General features: G+C 47.4%; 1 protein-coding gene across 1 annotated transcript in view; it reads right to left on the reverse strand.

Moving 5' to 3' along the window:
- ACAD9 (acyl-CoA dehydrogenase family, member 9) overlaps positions 1 to 18,481 on the reverse strand; it is a 31,860-nt gene extending 13,379 nt beyond the window's left edge. The window contains exons 1-8 of the mRNA XM_012655159.1: positions 18,268 to 18,481; positions 15,494 to 15,587; positions 9,872 to 9,973; positions 6,614 to 6,720; positions 5,779 to 5,879; positions 4,821 to 4,899; positions 3,246 to 3,420; positions 119 to 192 (exon numbers count right to left, since the gene is read on the reverse strand). Coding sequence (XP_012510613.1) covers positions 119 to 192; positions 3,246 to 3,420; positions 4,821 to 4,899; positions 5,779 to 5,879; positions 6,614 to 6,720; positions 9,872 to 9,973; positions 15,494 to 15,587; positions 18,268 to 18,432 — 897 coding nt within the window. The 5' untranslated portion in view covers positions 18,433 to 18,481. The remainder of the gene's footprint in view (positions 1 to 118; positions 193 to 3,245; positions 3,421 to 4,820; positions 4,900 to 5,778; positions 5,880 to 6,613; positions 6,721 to 9,871; positions 9,974 to 15,493; positions 15,588 to 18,267) is intronic.
- Positions 18,482 to 19,593: the final 1,112 nt, after the last annotated feature.

The following is a 19,593-nucleotide window of genomic DNA, read 5'->3' on the forward strand; positions in this document are numbered from 1 at the left end:
ACACAAAGTCACCTGCTAAGCATGGGCTGGTCTGCTCCAAGCACAGGTGGACAGAAGGCCAACAAGCCACACCACGAGACCACACATCACTCCCAAAGAGCCGCAGCTGGCAACTCACCTTAAACCCACCTCCAACTTCTCCAAGGACATTTTCGACAGGCACCCTGGTGCTTTCAAAACGGACTTCACAAGCTGAAAGGTAAAATTTAAGACCTTATGTGACAACTGCAAACCACTCTGCAAGCATGCAATTCATTCATTCATTCATTTATTCATCCACTATTTGGTAGGACAGTACAGAAAGACAAAGTTCCTATCTTTGTGGAGCTCATACTTTGGTTAGGAAGACAAAGTATAAACAAAATTATGGGTATTGCAATCAGTGTGATGGATGAAAAAACACGGCACAGTGATAGAAGTGGCAGCTGGAGGGGGTGTATAATAACATTCTTATTAAGGGGTATGTCAGACTTTTCTGTGACATTTAGCAAGTTTAAAGGATGAGAAAGAGTCAATCCTATAAAGAGGCAGAGACAGAATCAAAGCTAGAAGGAATAGCATTTCCTAGGTCTCACAGTGGATTGGGATTATTGGTCCCAATTCTTAACTCGAACACAACCGTACCCCTGCGAGGTATCTGTAGCACCCTCCCACCCTCCCACCGTGGGGAAGGATGGACTTCCCTTTCCCTGCGGGCTGATGCTGGGTATGGCCACATGACTTGCTGTGGCCAATGGAATGCAGCTGGCCCAACATGAGCAGAGGCCTAGAGGCCTTAAATGTGCTTTTATGGTTTGGCTTGGCCCCTCGGGCGCTTGTGATCTGCTGTAAAGAACATGCCCCGGGATGGTAAAAAAAAAAAACACACAGGCTCACCTGAACCTAACCCACAGCCAGAACCAGGCTGCCCAAGCACCTCGGGACTGTGAGAAAGCTAAATGCTGGTTGCTGTGAGCCAGGTTCTGGAGGGTCTGTCAGACAGGGTTAGTGCAGCGAGGGATGGCCAGCAGGCCTTGGGGTGAAGCGTGCTCCACCTGCTGCAGGAACCCAGACAAGGGCGCCATGAATGGCATGCAGCCAGGGCGGGGGAGGGCCTGGGAAGGGTCTGTACCATATTTTCTCTAGCAATGTGTCCTGCATGTTGTTCTACAAACATGGCAGCTCCTGGCAATTTACACCAGAGAGACTGCAGGCTCAGGACAGAGACGGTCATGGGGAGGGGAGCCAGCTGGGTGAGGGCACCTTGGGTCCTCTGACCTTTCATTCTGGGACAATTGTGCTTGAACAGCTTGGATGGGAAAGGTGACGAAATCACCATCTCTGGCTGCTAGGCTGCACTCAAGCTAGTAGCACATGCCCTGCAGAACCAGCCCCCTCTCCCAAAGGCTCTTGTTCCCCGATAGGCTGTGGGTGTAGGTAAGACCCTTCCTCCCTCTGACCTCACCTTGTGCCATTGAGCCCTCTCTCTGGGGCCACTACACAAGGCCACCCGCCCAGACCGCAGAGTGGACCACGCCCCCACAGTGTGCTCAGCAGCAACCCCGCCCCTCCCTCCCCCTTCCTCCCCACAGACAACTGAGTGAGCTCTTCATGACCACAAGGCCTCCCTGCACACTCCTTCCTCCGCTCGCCCCTTCCGAGGACTTGCTAAGCGCCACCAGTCCCGCTACTGACACTGCTGTGCTTCCACATGCACGGAGCATTCTACATACACCCTAACACTCCATTCTCACATCTCTTCCATGGCGGGGTTCAATGATCGCCCCTTTACTTTAGCTGACGAAACTGCTGTGCAGAAAGGTAAACTAGCCTGTTCAAGGCCACATAGACTCCCAAGAGGTGGGGCTCAAGTTAGAGCTTGGGGCCCCTGGACCTTCCAGCCTGAGCTGAGCATGACAAATTCCACCACCCAGAGTGCAGGGTCCCCAAAGATGACGGGACACACAGAAGCGTCCCCTCCAGCACAGACACTAGGAGATCCAAAAGCAGAGTGTTTTTTTCTTTTTTTTTTTTTCCTTTTATTTGCTATCCTTTTTTTTTTTTTTTTCTGAGACAGAGTCTCACTCTGTTGCCCGGGCTAGAGTGCCGTGGCGTCAGCCTAGCTCACAGCAACCTCAAACTCCTGGGCTCAAGCGATCCTCCTGCCCCAGGATCCCGAGTAGCTGGGACTACAGGCATGTGCCAGCATGCCCGGCTAATTTTTTCTATATATTTTTAGTTGTCCGGCTAATTTCTTTCTATTTTTAGTAGAGACGGGGTCTCGCTCTTGCTCAGGCTGGTCTTGAACTCCTGAGCTCAAACGATCCATCTGCATTGGCCTCCCAGAGTGTCAGGATTACAGGCATGAGCCACCACGCCCGGCCATATTTGCTATCTTCTTCCTCAGAAAAGGCAGAGTGTCGTAAGGACTCCACAGCAGCACTGGGCAGGCCGAGGACAACTTACAGGACACCAGCCTCAAGTGAACCAAGTGCTGACCAGGGACTGCAGGTGTGCCTGGGCAGGTGAGAGGGAGGGTAAGAGGGAGGAGGAGGTTCCAGGCAGGAAAGCCAGGGGGTTTCCTGTCACAGAATGTTTACCTAGGTCACCCTACTGCCGTACTCTTCCTGGTGTCCACTGCCTCTCCCACAAGGCTGAGAGCTCGACCCTCTTGCTCACCTCGAAATCACCGACGCTCAATGCGCCGAGAGGCGCAGTCACTGTCTGCTTAACTGATGACTTAGTGTCAAGGAACTCACATGCATTGCCAGAGAAAAGTCTCTTGTGGCATTCTTAATTTGATCTTGCTAAAAGGTCAAGTGAAACCAAAACTATTTAAATCTTAAATGTTCTTATTATTATATTTTTTTGAGACAGGGGCTCACTCTGTTGCCTGGGCCATAATGCAGTGGCATCATCATAGCTCCCTCCAACCTCAAATTCCCAGGCTCAAATGATCCTCCTGCCTCAACCTCCCAAGTAGCTGGGACTACAGAGCACACCACCATGCCCAGCTAATTTCTTCTTTTTTGTAGAGGCGGGGTCTCACTATGTTGCCCAGGCTGGTCTCAAGCAATCCTCCCACCTTGGCCTCCCTAAGTGCTAGATCACAGGCATGAGGCACCACACCCAGCCTAAATGTCATTTTATCTTGATATTTGGACAGAGCAGAGGCACACTCACACTCGTTCTCTCTCTCTCTCTCTCTCTCTCTCTCTCTCTCTCTCTCTCACACACACACACACACACACACAGAAGCTACTTACTGTTGGAGCCTCGAATGCCTAACTTATCTTCAGGTTTCCCACTAGTGACTCCACCAAAGTCTCTTTCTACTATGAATGCTGTGATTTTGTCTTTTACTGAGCCGTCAGAATCAGCAACTTCAGTCTTTGCAAACACAGTAAAAATATTGGCCACTCCTCCATTGGTGATCCAGACCTGAGTAAAGAAAGAAGGACTTTGGAGAAAACCAAACTCCTGTGCAACCCTTCTCAGCTCCATCTTTGCCCCTCAAGCTCCACCTGCCAGTCAGACTTCAGGCCTGACATGCAGAGTCCTTGGCTCTGCAGAAGCCAAGCCTGTGTGAACAGAGAAGGGGCTCAGCCCAGTCTCCCCACATCAAGGATTTTCCCAAGGGACACAGGTGGCCGGGGCGAGGGGTGGGGGTGCGGAGAGGGCAGCCAGCAGCCCAGACAGTCAGGCTCTACCAGCAGACAACTGGGTTTCTTCAAGAAAGAAGGGGCTTAATCATTTCACAAGGTATACATATATCAAAACATCATGTAAACACAAATTCGATATACACAATGTTTATTTGTTAATTATAAAAAGAAGGGAGGGAGGGAAGTAAGGAGAAAAAGGAGAGAATGGGAGAGACGGAGAAATAAAGAGACTACAACAAACTTCAATGTGTGGAACTCATTTAGATCTTGATTCAAGCAAACAGTTAAAAAAAAGGTACGAAGCAATCAGGGAAATTGTGAATGCTGAATAGACAGTAAAGAATTATCAATTTTAAAATTATTTTGTTTTATTTTTTTGAGAGATAGGGTCTTGCTCAGTTGCCCAGGCTAGAATACAGTGGTGCGATCATAGCTCACTGTAGCCTCCAACTCCTGGGCTCAAGCGATCCTCCCACCTCAGCTTCCCAAGTAGCTGAGGATATAGGCACATACCACCATGCCCAGCTAACTTTTCTTATTTTTTGTTTAGAGATAGGGTCTTGCTATGTTGCCCAGGCTGGTCTTGAACTCCTAGCCTCCGGCAATCCTGCCACCTCGGCCTTCCAAAGTGCTAGGGTTATAATCCAGGTATGAGCCACCATGCCTGGCCTATAAATTTTAAAGAACGTGATAAAACGTTATGGCTTTGCTTTTCTTTAAAAATATTCCTATCCTGTAGAGACACATGTGGAAACTGCCACTGAAGCAATCCAGTAGTGGTGATGCTCCCAGAAGAGACACGGCAATGTAAGCGAGTAACTGATGAAGCTGGGTGTCAGAACATGGCATATGTTTGAAATTTTGTGCAACAAAAAACTAAAAACAAACACATAAAATCAGCTGTAGTTGGTACTACAGAAGCTTGCAGACTCTGGAGCCAGAATGCCTTCATCCAATCCTGGCTCCGCCACCAAAGAGACACACGACCTGGAGGCAAGTCTGTTAACCTCTTTGAGCCTCAATTTCTTCTTCTGAAAAAGAAGAGTAGCATCGCCCAGCAGGTGGTCAAGAGATCACCCATGCCCTTGACAATTCCCGGTGCGTGGAAAGTGGTCACACAGTGGTAGGCAAGGTTGTGAGTAAGACCCTGACAAGGCCATGAGGATGGGGCCCTACCTTGGAGCCGTTGAGGACATAGTGCTTCCTGTCCTCACTTAATGTAGCTCTGCTCCGGATGGAAGCCGCATCACTCCCACTGCAGAGACAAAAAGATGTGGTCAAGGAACAAAAATACTGGGAAAAGCAAGCATGCTTTTGAGGGCCTGAAAATGGATGCTTTTAGTACTTTGATACAGAGGTTGGCAAACTTTTTAAATCAAGAATCACAAAATAAATACACTCAGCTTTCCAAGCTACAGGACGTATGTCTCACCTCCTCAACTCTGCCCCTAGAACATGAACACAGTCCGTTAAAAAGGTGAGCACGTTCCAATGAAACTTTATTTACAAAAACAGGTGGCAGGCTGGATTGGCCGACCTCTGCTTCAATATATAATATGAGGTAAAAAGGTAGCAGGGAAAACAACTTGGGCTTAGGTCTGAACATGGACATGTGCGCTCCAAATAGGCTCATCTGTGCTTCTGTGAGGATGAGTTCAGCGCACCCCAGCAGGGATGACTATTCCCAGATTCCTAAGCAAAGAGAAGCAGGATGGAGTGTGGCTCAAGAGACATACTATCTTATCCCAGCCTTGCTCCATCCCAGGTCGCAGGGCTGGGATCATACCACCTCACTGAACTTCAGCTCCTAATCTGTAAATGGAGGCAATACCACCTGCCCTATGTACTCTGAAAGTGCTTTGAAGCCTGAACGCATTACCGTAGGTCAGGGATGTTGTAAGCCACTTTATTTAATAGTGTTATCAGGTACCTTATCTCATTTGTATTCTTGCTGGGACAGAGAAGTAAGATCAAGATAAGAGAACTGGCAAGAACAGTTGCTGAGATGATTCTTTGGAAGATTTTGGGAAGAAATAAAAGTCATCTACTCAACAAAAACAACAGCCCCTTGTCCCAGTGAACCGTGGAAAATGCCAAGGATGCTGACGGATGACATTTCTTGCAGGGGACAGACCTGGCTGGCTCAGTGAGGCAGAAGGCTGCAATGTGCTCCCCGGACGCCAGTTTGGGCAAGTATTTGGCCTTCTGCTCCTCAGTGCCGGCCAAGATGATCCCCTAAACAAAACATACAGAGAACTACTTTCAGCTGTGGGGAGAAAAGAGACTATGAGATGTGCTTGTTCCCCTTTGAGGAAAATATGTGCTTCCAAGAGAAGACTGCACGGGCTCCAGCGGGCAGCCCCAGGCAGAGCACAGGGAGCCATGCTGCCGAGGAGCCCACACACCAGGGTGGGAGGCCTGTGGGACCTGCAGAGCTGTGCAGAGTCCAGGATTTCATCACAGTTCTTCCATGCCCTGCCCCAGGGGCCTTGGGCAAGGAACCTCCATTCTCTGAGCCTCCATCTCGTCATCCAAAAACTGGGGACACTCCCGCCCAATGGCAGCATGGTCCAGAAGACGAGACGTGAGGACACAGGAGTGTTAGAACCATGCCCAGCATAACAAAGGTGCACAGTAATGTCAGGCTGTCCCACCCCCTCCCAGACAGTGTCACGTGCACAGGCCCCTCTTTTCTCTAAATGTTTGTGTGAATGCGCATGTGCTCTCCAGGGTGGGGGAGCCGAACAGGGTGTGTGTTCAGCTCTCTTTGAGGTCTACGTCAAGCAGAAATAAGGCTGCGTATGTGGGGGCTGAGTGTCCCAAGGTGTGGCCTCAGTAAGGGAACTGTGGGGGTGTGACCGCACATCAGACATCAGGCCTATTTCCCTTCTCAGGAAAGTGAGCAAGCCTGTTGCCACCAAGGCACCATGTGACTCCTGAAGACCAAACAGAAACCCCAGACACTTGACCTTGAGGCCGATAGCCTGGTGGGCTGCCAGGGTCACGGCGATGGATGCATCCCCGCTGATGATCTCCCCGAGCCGCGCGTACATGGTGTTGGAGAGGCCCAGGCCGCCTAGGAGAGACACACGAGTGTTAATCACAGTCCAGCCCCAGAGTCCTCCCATTAAGGCAATGGCTTCCCTGGTTTTTTCCTTGATTATACAGTAATGCCAGATCACTATAAAAAATCATCATACAGAAGGTACAAAGAAAACCAGAAGTGCCCACATCTTCTCACTCAGAAAGAGCATTTCTGTGTGTATCCTTTCAGACTTTTTCTAGGTACATGAGCACACACAAATTTCTTAAATGTAAAGACATCTATACACACAGTGAGTCTCTCCCATCACAGAGGCAGAGCTTCAGAAACGTGACAGCTGTAGTGTCCCACTGTCCAGTACCTAGAGGACCCTAGGGCAGGGTTTCTCTGCCGCAGCACTGACATTTCGGGATGGACCTTTCTGTCGTGGGGTCCGTTCTGTGCACTGCAGCATGTTCGGCAGCACCCTTGGCCTTTACTCACCAAATACCAGTAGCAAACCCCCCACCCCCACAGTTCTGACAGCTGGAAACATCTCCAGATGTTGCCAAATGTTCCTCTGAGGGGCCAAATTGCCCTGAGTGGGAACCACTAGGAGCAAAAAGACAAAAGGATTTAAAAAAAAAAAAAACACTGAACTAAAGTACTTTGCATTTAATCTTCACCTTCCAGAGGTGGCCTGAGGTCATGAGGCTGACCCACAGCAGAGCGGGGCCCTGCAGGCAGGGTGCGGTGCAGAGCCCACCTGCAGAGGGCGCCACTCGCAGACAAAGGGAAGGGCGACCCTGCAGCACCCAGGTTCTGCCTGGCCCTCGGTCCCCTGGGCTCAGTGTTGGTGTTTGGCAGGCGCTGGGGGGCTCTGCACTAAGCACCCCCATCCCACCCCACCCCGTCCTGCACCCCACTCGTGTACCAGTCAAAACACTTCTGCTCTTACTCACTCCATGTATTGAGGGAATTGAGTTTTGGTTAGAAAAAAAATTTGATGCGTCCCTCCTGAAAAAAGTATGGCTAAAATCATGAGGGAGATGGCAACCACACCGGGACAGAAGACAGGCAGGCGGGGACTGCGGTGGGAGAGGGGCACAGAGGGAGGCACGAGCCACACACTGGCAGGCCCCAGGCAGCAGCGCGAGGGAAGGAAACCTGGGCTCAGTCGGCGGAAGGCTTCAGCTCTCCAGCACAGAGCTTTCCAGCCAGGCTTTAGAATTCTCCAGGCTAACAAAAGCTTCCCAAAACTTTTGGGCATGAACACAGGGTTGCCGTTGCCTTAATTTCCCAAGAAGAATTAAAAGAAAAACAAAGCTCCACACATGACCCTATCATCTCAGGAGAGAAAGGCATTTTCAGAGCAGACAGCAGGACACGGAACCAAGCACGGGGTGGAGAGCTGTGCAGTCCCACCCCCCACACAGACCGCACACGCTGCAGGTAAGACACGCACACACGCACGCGTGAACAGACATACCCCAGCTGCACACAGGATTATTCTAGGGAAAAGATTAAGTACTTCTCGTGAACCGAGGAGTGATTTTAAAATATTCTGAAGGGGAACAGGTATTACTGCCACCCTCCCACTGTTTGTTATCTGTGTGCTCCAAGCACTTACTCTTTCGTTCTGCTGACACAGACTGACCCTGCCCTCCAGCTCTGCCGCCCCCGCTTTCTCCTCTAACACTCACGGCCTGCTGCTAGTGAGCTACACCACAAGTCCCAGCTGTCTGGGGGGCTCATCTCTCCCAGAACCTCACACAGAGGCTATTTTTGTTAAGAAACAGGATGTATGACTCCCCCTGTGGAGGTCTGTGCTCCACTTCCCACCGCTGGGGCCAGCAGCAGCATTAATTATAATAGGGCTTCTGCAGAGACAAGGGAAATTTGTTTCATGTGCAGTCACGCACAGCATACGACATTTCAGTAAACAACGGCCACGTATAGGACAGTGGTCCCATAAGATCATAATGGAGCGAAAGAATTCCTACTGCCGCAGTCTTGTACCATCATAGCACAAGGCATTACTCGTATGTCTGTGGTAATGCTGCATAAACACGCCTACTACACTGCCAGTTGCACAGAAGCCCAGCATATACACAGCTGGGAAAATGTCCAAGATCAGTTTGCGACCATGAAACGTGCTCGACCCTTAAAGCACTACCAATTGCTATCTCCCGTAAACCTCAAACCTTAGCTGATCGAACCTGGAGGCAGCCCTAGCAAAGGCTGGAGGACATGCAGGGGAAAGGCTGTAGAGCCTGGAGGCACTTGTTGACGCTGAAACGGCCCGAGAGTAAAAACAAATGGCGCGCACGCGTGCGTGTGTGAGAGAGATATCTATCCCTTTGAAATATTTTCCGTCCCCCCCACTTTATTTTTTTTTTTTTTTAAGACAGAGTCTCACTCTGTTGCCCATGGCGTCATCCTAGCTCACAGCAACCTCAAACTCCTGGACTGAAGCGATCCTCCTGCCTCAGCCTCCCGGGTAGCTGGGACTACAGGCATGCGCCACCATGCCCGGCTAATTTTTTCTATTTTTAGTTGTTTGGCTAATTTCTTTCTATTTATAGTAGAGACGGGGTCTCACTCTTGCTCAGGCTGGTTTCGAACTCCTGAGCTCAAGCAATCTGCCCGTCTCGGCCTCCCAGAGTGCTAGGATTACAGGCGTGAGCCACCGCGCCCGGCCGCCCTCCCTTTAATTCTGCAGAATTCAGACGACCAACTCGAGAACAGGCAAAAGACAGGAAGGCTGTACGGACCAGTCAACTCCAATGAGGCAGAATTATACTGAGATCCTAGGGAGAAGATTAAGGCCTTTCACGTGGGGGCTAAAAACATCACTACGATGCTCAAAGAATTATGGGGACAGTCCAAAGGACAAAGGCCCTGCCTGAAGGTTCCCACTGGTCAAAATGTGCCCTGCACCTACAGCCAGCAGGACCCCAGGCCTTACTCCTTCGTGCCAGGATGAGAAGCGCAGGACTCCACAGCTTTTCCTTCCTATCGGTCCCTCAGTCAGTCCACCCACCCACCATTTACCCATGACTGACATTGTCATCTGTTTCAGCACTTTTGCTATTACATCTACTGCATGTAAAGGCCAGCCTTTCTAAACAGAACCCTTTCATGGACAAATATAAACTGCTTTCTTAAGAGCCACACCAGTGAGGTGGCTGTTTCCCTGACTTACCATATTCTTCTGGGACCTGCATCCCAAAAAGCCCCAAGCTCTTCAGTTTCTCTAAAGTCTCTTCCGGGATTTTCCCCTCCTGGTCAATTTTTCGAGAGTCCACTGCCAAGAGGAAATATCTTGATTAAACAAATGTAATCTACTTTTATACAAAGAAAAGTATACAGAATAGCTTTTATGTAATACATAATCCCAGAGTCAAAAACTTTTTAAAACTAGAAATTGTGTAGTCATCATTCAGCATGTGTTCAATTTCACGTAATTAGCCCAGGAAAAATTCTCTTTTATTTTTTTTACTTGACAGGGTCTCGGCTATGTCCCCTGGGCTAGCGTGCAGTGGCACCATCATAGCTCACGGCAACCTCAGACTCCTGGGCCCATACGGTCCACCTGCCTCAGCCTCCCTCAGCCTCTCAAGTAGCTGGGACTACAGATGCACACCACCACACCTGGCTAATTTTTCCATTTTTTGTAGGGACGGGGTCCCGCTATTGCTCAGGCTGGTCTTGAACTCCCGGCCTCAAGCAATCCTCTAGCCTTGGCCCCCCAGGGTGCTGGGAATACAGGCATGAACCACTGTGCCAGGCCAAAAATCCTATCTTTAAAAGCTCTATGGCAATCTGTCTCTTGGTCTGGGTGCTAGTCACATGGGTGCTTTCATTGTGAAACAGTAGCAGATTATGTCTTTCCTGTAGGCATACTGAACTGCACTTTTTTTTTGCCACTATCTTCTAGGAAATGAGAGAATAAATACGCAATTCTCAGAACTGTACTAAAATGTTCGGCTAGGTAGCCACCTCCAGGCAGTATCTGGGCTGAGGTCTGCCTGGCTGTCAGAGGCCACCTGGCTTTCACCAGCGTCCACAAGCTCTGAGACAACTTAATCTGTTCCACACCAATCCGTTCTCTCATTCAACACTGATTCACTGCAGCAAAACCAAGGAATCAGTGCATTAGGTCTGTAATCGTATATTGTATGCACCAAGTTAACTAAAGTATACTTATGAATTCATCAGTATTATAAATTGTGAAAAACACCATAACCTATACTTAGGAATTTTTGTATACGTGGATCACTAAAGAGAACTATGGATTCCCCAAAATGCAGTCCAAATCCATTGTTTTTTATCCTTCTACACTTTACTGACATATATTATTGGCATAGAATAACCTGCACATACTGACAGTATAATCTGTTGAGTTCTGGCTGTGTTCACCCACAAGAACATCACCACCAGCAAGAAGAAAACAATTCCTTTTCCAACACAAGTCTCTGTGCCCCTTTGGGACCAAACCTCCCATCGCCTCCATCCACAGGCAACCACGAATCTCTTTTTCACCAGTAGAGTAGTTTGCATTTTTCAGTTTTAAGTAAGTGGATTCAATAGTATGTATTTCTATTCCCTGTCTTCTTTCACTCAGTGTGATGATTTTGCGATTCATCCACGTTGCTACACACATAAATACTTTATTACTTTTTGTTGTTTCATATTCTATTGTATGGGTGTATGACTGTTCATCCAAATTCAACAAGCAGAATAAACACATACAGAACCAAGAAGCTCAAAGAACTCCAAGCAAAAGAGATGTGCAAAAACTATACCAACACATGTGATAATCAGTTTCCCTAAAACCACTTAAAAGTAGCCAAAGATGAAAGAAACACTATGCACAAAGCAAGGAAGAGGAGAAGGACAGCGGTCATCTCATCAGAAGCAACATCAAGGCAGGAGCGAGTGGAGCAGCCCCATTACAGGCCTGCAAGGAAAATACAGTCCACAGAGAAATCTTCTCTGGTGAAACACTGTGGGAATATTCTTCCCCTGCAGAGCTACACGTCATGAAATGTGGAAGGACGTCCTTCCCAGAGAAGGGTGGTGCTACCAAAAAGAAATCGGATTCTACATGAGATGATGCAGATCCCTAGCAACAGTAATTAGACAGGTAACCATAAAATCATTTGTCTTATTTTAAAAATTGCTCTAAGAGATAAAGCAATAGTTCAAAGAAAAAGAACTGTATGCCTTTTTGTAGACATTGAAAAGCCAATTCTAAAATTGTTAAGGAAATGCAAAGGACCTAGAGGAATGGAAACAACTTTAGAAAAGAGCAAAGCTGGAGGACCAACAATACCTGGTCCCAAGCCTGATCACAAAGCTCAGCAAATAAGACAATGTGATATTTGTATAAAGACAGACAAACAGATCAATGGAACAGAATAGAGAATTCAGAAATAGACCCACACGCAATTGATTTTTGACACAGATACTTTTAATAGGGAAAGAATAATATTTCCAATAAAAGTTGCTGGAATGATTGGATAGCCATATGCATTAACAATCATACTCAAACTTTATCTCATAGCATACATCCAATTAACTTGGAATGGATCATAGAGCTAAATGTAACAGTTAAAACTATAAACCTTTTAAAAGAAAATACAGACAAAAATCATGGCCTTGGGTTTGGCAGATTTCCCATACACAATACAAAAAAGCACAAACTACACAAGAAAAAAAATGTAATCGACATTACAAACCTTTCCTCTCTAAAAAACACCTAAGAAAAGGAGAGGGCAAGCCAGGGGGTGAGAGAACATTTTACAAAGCATGTACCGGACAGAAGACCTGAATGTTGAATATACAAAGACTTCTTATAACTCAATTAGAAGACAATCTAACTTCTTTAAATGGGTAAAATATTAAAAAGACACTTCACCAAAAGAAATACAGGTGGCAAACTAGCATATGAAGAAATGCCTAGTCATTAGAGAAATGCAAATTATAATCAAAATGAGAAACTAAAAGAGATATATTGATGAGATATATTAAAAAGACTGACCACACCAATGTGGAACAACCAGAACTTACATACACTGCAGTGGGAATGAAAAGTAACCACTTTGGCCGGGTGCAGTGGCTCACACCTGTAGTCTTAGCACTCTGGGAGGCCGAGGCAGGCAGATTGTTTGAGCTCAGGAGTCCGAGACCAGCCTGAGCAAGAGCGAGACCCCATCTCTACTAAAAATAGAAGGAAATTAGCTGGACAACTAAAAATATACAGAAAAAATTAGCCGGGCATGGTGGCATGTGCCTGTAGGCCCAGCTACTTGGGAGCCTGAGGCAGGAGGATCACTTGAACCCAGGAGTTTGAGGTTGCTGTGAGCTAGGCTGACACCACGGCATTCTAGCCCAGGTGACACAGTGAGACTCTGTCTCAAAAAAAATAAATAAATAAAAAATAAAAAAGAAAAGTAACCACTTTGGAAAACAGCTTGGCAGTTTCTTAAAGAGTTAATCACACATTTACCATGTGACCGAGGCATTCCACTCCTAGGCATCACTCAAGAGAAATGCAAGTGTATACCACACGAAGACACACAAAAGAATGTCCACAGCAACTTTTTTTGTGCTAGCTAAAAGCTGGATACATACCATGTTGTCAATGATAGGTGAATGGACAAACAAATCTTGGTATAGCAAAAGAAATACTACTCGGTATTAAAAGGAAGGGACTACACTGACACACGAAACATGGATGAAACTCAAAATTATGCAGAAAGAGGCCAGACAAAAACATAATGTATGATTCTATCTAAATAAAACTCCAGGAAATACAAACTAATCTGTAGTGAGAGACAGTAGATCAGCAGTTGCCTGGGGACAGAGAGGGAATAAAAGAGGCTTAAGGAAATTTTAGGGGTAATGGGTACGTTCACTACCTTTGCCGTGTTGGTGGTTCCTCAGGGGTACACTATAAATACAGTCATGTGTCACTTAAGGATCTGAGAAATGCATCCTTAGGCGATTCCCTCATTGTGTGAACGTCATAGAGTGTACCTGCACAAACCGAGATGGTATAGCCTACAACACATCTAGGCTCCAAACCTGTACACTCTATTATTGTACTGAATACTGTAGGCAGCTATAACAGAACAGAAAGTATATTAATATTTGTGTATCTAGACATACCTAAACACAGAAAAGGTATGGTAGAAATACAGTATGATAATCTTATTGGGTCCATTGTTACATTAATATATGCAGTCTGTCATTGACTGGAATATCATTATGTGGCACATGACTCTATGGGTAATTTATCGGAAATACCTCAATTAAGCTTGAAAAAAAAAAACTTGACAAACCACATAGTAAAAAAAAAATTTTTTTTTTTTTTTGGAGACAGAGTCTCACTCTGTCACTCAGGCTAGAGTGCAGTGGCATCACCATAGTTCACTGCAACCTCAAACTCCTCGGCTCAAGTGCTCCTCCTGCCTCAGCCTCCCAAGTAGCTGGGACTACAGGCACACATCATGCCCGGCTAATTTTTTCTATTTTTAGGAGAAACAGGGTCTTGTTCTCGCTCAGGCTGGTCTCGAACTCCTAAGCTCAAGCTATGCTCCCATCTCGATCTCCCAGAGTGCTAGGATTACAGGCGTGAGCCACTGCGCCCAGCCTAAAACTTTAATTACATAAAAGAACGAGAGATGACAGGAATTTAAAAAAAAAAAAAAAAGATATAAGTAGGAAGATAACCACTAGGAAAAAAAAACAGAAACAATTTCTAAATAACAAAAGATATTATACATAACTAAGTGACTTTTAAAACTAGCAACATAATGACAGATAATGATGTAGAACAGCACTTGTCAAAGAGGTCCTGGGGGACCTGAACTGCTTCAAGGGGGTCCACAGGGTCAAAATTATTTTAGTAACAATGTTATTTGCTTTTTAAATTCTAATTCTCTGAAGAGTGCACCGTGGCCTTTTTCAGAGGCTACGTGACGTGACATCACAGACTAAACGCACAGATATGAGAATCCAGCTATCTTCTAATACACCAAACAGTAAAAAGACATGCAAAATTGTCAACCAGTGCCACCCTTTCCATCTGTTTGTTTTGTTTTCTGAATATTTTTCATTAAAAATATTGTTTATGTTAACATGTAATGGGATTATCATTATTTTTAAATGAAGTCATAAATAAACACAGTATATTTTAAATTCCTCCATTTTAATTCCCAAGAGCACAAATATTGGTAGATAAAACCCACACAAACAAAAGCTCTCTGGGACCCTGGTGTTGAGGAGGGACTGCCGTCAACCCACTGTCCCTGCACTCTTTGAACTCTCCATCGCTGCCCTGGCTGACTGACCGATCGTTCAGACAGAGGGACCTGCAGCCTGGCCCACAAACCAGTACTGGTTCACAATAAGCTAAGTACAGAAATCTAAACTCAACTTTTAGAAACGCTGACGGCAACCCTCTACTGCCGCAACCACCAACTCATGATCCACAGGCTTGTATGGCGTTGGCTTTTTGTCATCTCGTTTTTTCTAGTTACTCCTTTTTATTGTATCTTACAGAAGTGTTTGTCTGCAACCATTTGGAAATGCTCACAAGTGGCCCTTTACCACGGACACATGCAGAAGCACTGAACTAGGCGTCTTTTCCTTAAATAGCAATTAGGTCGATCCCTAAAGCAAAATGTTACGAGTGGAAATTATTTCTCCCTCATTAATGACACTGGAGAACTTCCCCTATGTATACCACTTCTAATACAAACACCAACCTAACTGCATTATAATGGAAATCAGCAATGATAAAGAAAACTATACATACCCTCTTCAGTGAAGAATTTTTCCACAGGTCCCACGAACTGATTGATTTCATTGAGTTCATCCTGGCTAACTTCTGGAAATGGGAAAACTTCTTTCTAAAAAAAATAATATTTACTAAGAATTTTTAGCAATCCCCCATCATGATAACATCAGTTAAAAGGGAAGGAGAAGCATGTGCTAAACTCCACGTGGATAGCAGGACATTCCCCTCTGAAGGAATGAGAAAGCAAACCAAACCTCGCAAGGTTCTTATGATACAGGAATTGTGCGTAGACTGTACTACCTATGTCCATCTTCCTCCCTGGCTCAAGTAGGTTGATTCCTGACTTCGATCAGCTTTCCTTCTCAGTCACACATGAGAGTGACCCTCCCATGAAACAAGGGGCCTTTGGCTAACATTTAGAAACCCTGGGGGTCTGGTCCTTGCTTTAGGGCTCACTAATTGTTGGCCTTCACCAAATCCCTTTGGCTCTCTAAGCTTCCGCTTTCCTACCCATCAAATGCAGGTAATATGTGCTCAAGGTCCTTGTGAGAACTGTGTAAGATAGTGGATGTAAAAGCTCCTTACTGAAATGTAAAATTCTACATTAATTCCTGTGTGAGCTCAAAGACTGCACTAACAAGAGCACACCGTTGCTTACCACGTCTGACCCCCTGTGCCTCTGTCCCTCCCACTCAATAACACCTGCTCCCTGTGCTGTGCGTGTGAGGAAGTGAGGTCACTCACTGGACAAGGCCCAGCTGTGCGGCCAGACCAACATGAGTTCAACCCGGGCTCAGCCACTCCTTGGATGTGTGATTAAGGCAACTCACACAGCATTTCTCAGTGTCAGTTTCTCTTCCGACAACAATCCTATTTATCTCAGAAGGTTGTTATGAGGCTCAAAATGGTTTTGTGTCCTGGAACATAAAGTGACTAATTATTTGTACGAGATTCTGGTTTTACTCTTGTCCCTACCTCATGGCCTAGAAAATGACGCAGCTTCCAATCTTTGTTTCAAACCAGTGAGTGGCCAATGTTTCTGACCATCCCAGATACCCTACTAGCCCTTGAAATCATCCTGCCATGTCCTGAGCCCCTCTGGCCTTTTGGGTTCCAGCTATCCCTTTAGCTACCAGCATGACATGAGGTTTGGATGTGAACCCAAGGCTGTTGAGCAGTTTTGTCCTGGGTCATGAGCTGCAGGCCCAGGAACCCCGCCTCTCCTCATGGCACCTCTCACACCCAGTGTTCCAGACAGGTCTTCAGAGGACTCTTCAATCCTCCTCCGAGCCCTTGTACATCTCATCAATCACCTGATTTGTCTACTTTAGCAATACATTCCCAACTGTTTTCTCCTCTCTGGGGCCAGGATCACTGGCTTACAGGAGGGTTCCTAACCAAAAGTGACAGCTGATTGAAAGGAATCCGTGCCTCCATCCATCCTGAAATGCCATGAAGGTGGTCTATAAAAAGCAAGCTGATGACTCTCACCACTCTGCAGCCTCTCAGGTCAAAGCCCCGTCTCCTTCACTAAATACACAGAGGCTCACTGTCACCTGAGCCTTGTGCAATGGGCTGTGTTAGAGATCATTCTGGTACCAGCAGGCAAGCCAGATGAGAAAAGCCTGGCAACTAGTTGGCCTTCAGGTACAATCACAGGGTTAAGTGCTACAGAGAGAGTGACCTGGGGGCATCGAAGAAAGAATTCTCTAACGATGGTCAAATACCTCATGGGAGGGGAGTTCAATTGCAATGAACAGTTTTGAAATTTTCTAAACCAGCAGAACCTGTTATTCAAATAAATGCAGTGCATAAACCAAATATGTAAAACAGACAAAAGCCGAGTGGCTCTGACTGCCAATGGGCAGAACAGTCACCCACATCCCACTCCCTTCACTTCCCACTCATCCCTATGGTAGTTCCAGGGGCATTCCAAGGATAGCGGAGGGCAGTGTGACAACCACTGGCCTAGATAATCTGAAAGGTCTCTTCCTATTCTGAGATTCTAAGCATCACTGCCTCGTTCCTGCTCAATATCCCAGTAACGCCACGAGAGATGATGTTGGCCTGTTCCAAGGTATTAATGGTAGAAGAGCCTAAAAGTGGTCACATACGCATATAACCTAAAGGTAGAGAACACAGGATTTGCTGTAGGATTAGATGTGGACTTGGTCTGAACAAGTGGAGGAAGACATCGCTAGCTCCATTTTAAGGCTGAAAGAATTGAGTCTCAGAATCACAGACCCAAGGTCAAACCCAAGTCTTCCAACTCTAAGAGGAAAGTGAGTTCTTAATAACCAAACCGTTACTATTGGCTGGGTTGTGTGACCCGTAGAAGTCACCTTGGAGCCAGATTTCTGTGGCATCTCAGTGGCAGGGAAAGGTGCTAGGGCTCACCTGCCAAAGGAAGCCCAGGGGCCGCCGGAAAGCGACAGAGGGGCACGGTCTGAGCTGTGTTTAGGAATAAAAGAGACAGCCCCGCACGTTTCGAGGCCAGAACAGCTGGGAAAGGGGTTGCTTAGTGATCGCCTTGCCTAGGGTTTCCCAACCTCCCCTGACAAAAATTAGCTGCAACACTGGCCAACACCACATTTCTCAGGGTCCTGCCTTAGAAACGCTCCATCGTTTCTGTGGGAAGGCTCCAGGAGAACTCAAGCATCCAGAGTGCTCACACGCCTCGCCCCTAGGGTGTAACTCTCTTGCAGGTTTGGGGACTCTGACAAAGCTCCGCCCCACCTTTGCCTGCTAAGGGCGAAAAGCAGAAGCCAAATAGCAAGGGCCCGCCGCGTTACCGTCTTAATTTTGCCCAGGAAAAGCTCTTTGGCGAAAGCTCGTATCGGTGGGCTGGTGCGCAGCGCCCTCCGGCTCGCGGTAAAGGCCACTAGAGGCTGGCAGGCGCGCGCCGCCGCCGCGGTGCGCAGGAACAGCACGCAGCCACTCATGCTGTCCGCGGTCATCCAACCTCTGCAGCCGGCTCCCACTTAGCGGAGCCGGCGCACACGTGGTCGCCGCGACACAATGGCGTCACCGGCTTGCGCCGCCATACGGTGCCCATTGCGCTTGCGCAGCCTACCGCAGGCCTAGGTCGAGGCCCGAAGGGCGGGACCACTGCCGGCAACTACCGCCCAGGCCTTAGTCCGGTGAGACTGACCCGCGCCGGCTAATGACGCCACCAGCTTGTGCTTCTCGCCAGCCCCACTGCGCTGGCGCGGCCTGCTGCCGAAGGCGGTCGGAGGCGCGAGGTAGCCGAGGTGGCTCGAGTCATGGCTGTCGCGATGGCAGCCTCGGTTTTTCATACACAAGCACATTGTTTCTTTAGTGCCGGCCCTAGGAAGCTTCCCAGGAATACAAAAACCTAAAGAGTGGCCCGGCTTCCTCCACTTGCCTCCGTCCTGCCTCTTGCGGAGGCGAGGATGTAGCAATACTGAAGGAAAGCAAGGGAGTGGGGAAATTGGCGGTGTTGGGTATCTCTGCAGGGGGCTCACAGGCCAGTTAATGTTCCTTTTTTATTTTTATTTTTGGAAGAGGCAAAGAAAAGGTGTGTTAAGCTAGAGAGAGGTCTGGATAAAACTCTTTTTGGGAAACAACAGCATTATAAGGCCGGCAGAGGAAGAGAAGCTACAGAGGGAAGAGAGAAGGGATAGGAACTATTGGGAGGGACGGTATAGGACTGGCGATAGGGGCCCAGGCAGGAGGCCCGGCATCTCAGGGCCTGGCACCACACAGCCACGCCCTGGTCATGGCAAATCGACCTTAGAGAATCTAAGGATCTTCAGCCCGCTCCTCCAGGGCGAATGCCTCTCTCCTTTCTTTAACCGCTCACTGAGCTTGTACACTGACGACAGCATTGCCCACAGTGTCAACAGAAAAAAAGACCATACTCTGTAAAGTAATTTTAAAGAGATTTACTCTGAGCCAAATTTGAGGACCAGGACCCGGAGCCACGCCCAAGAGGCCTTGAGCAGTGAGTACTGAGGTTGGGTTACAGTTTGGTTTTATACATTTTAGGGAGACAGGGGTTACAGGTGAAGTCATAAATCAATACGTGGGAGGCATACATTGGTTTGGCCCGAAAAGGTGGGCCATCTCGAAGCGGAGGCTTACAGGTTATAGGTGGG

Source organism: Propithecus coquereli, unplaced genomic scaffold, assembly GCF_000956105.1.
Source record: "Propithecus coquereli isolate 6110/MARCELLA unplaced genomic scaffold, Pcoq_1.0 Scaffold461, whole genome shotgun sequence".
NCBI classification, from domain to species: Eukaryota; Metazoa; Chordata; class Mammalia; order Primates; family Indriidae; genus Propithecus; species Propithecus coquereli.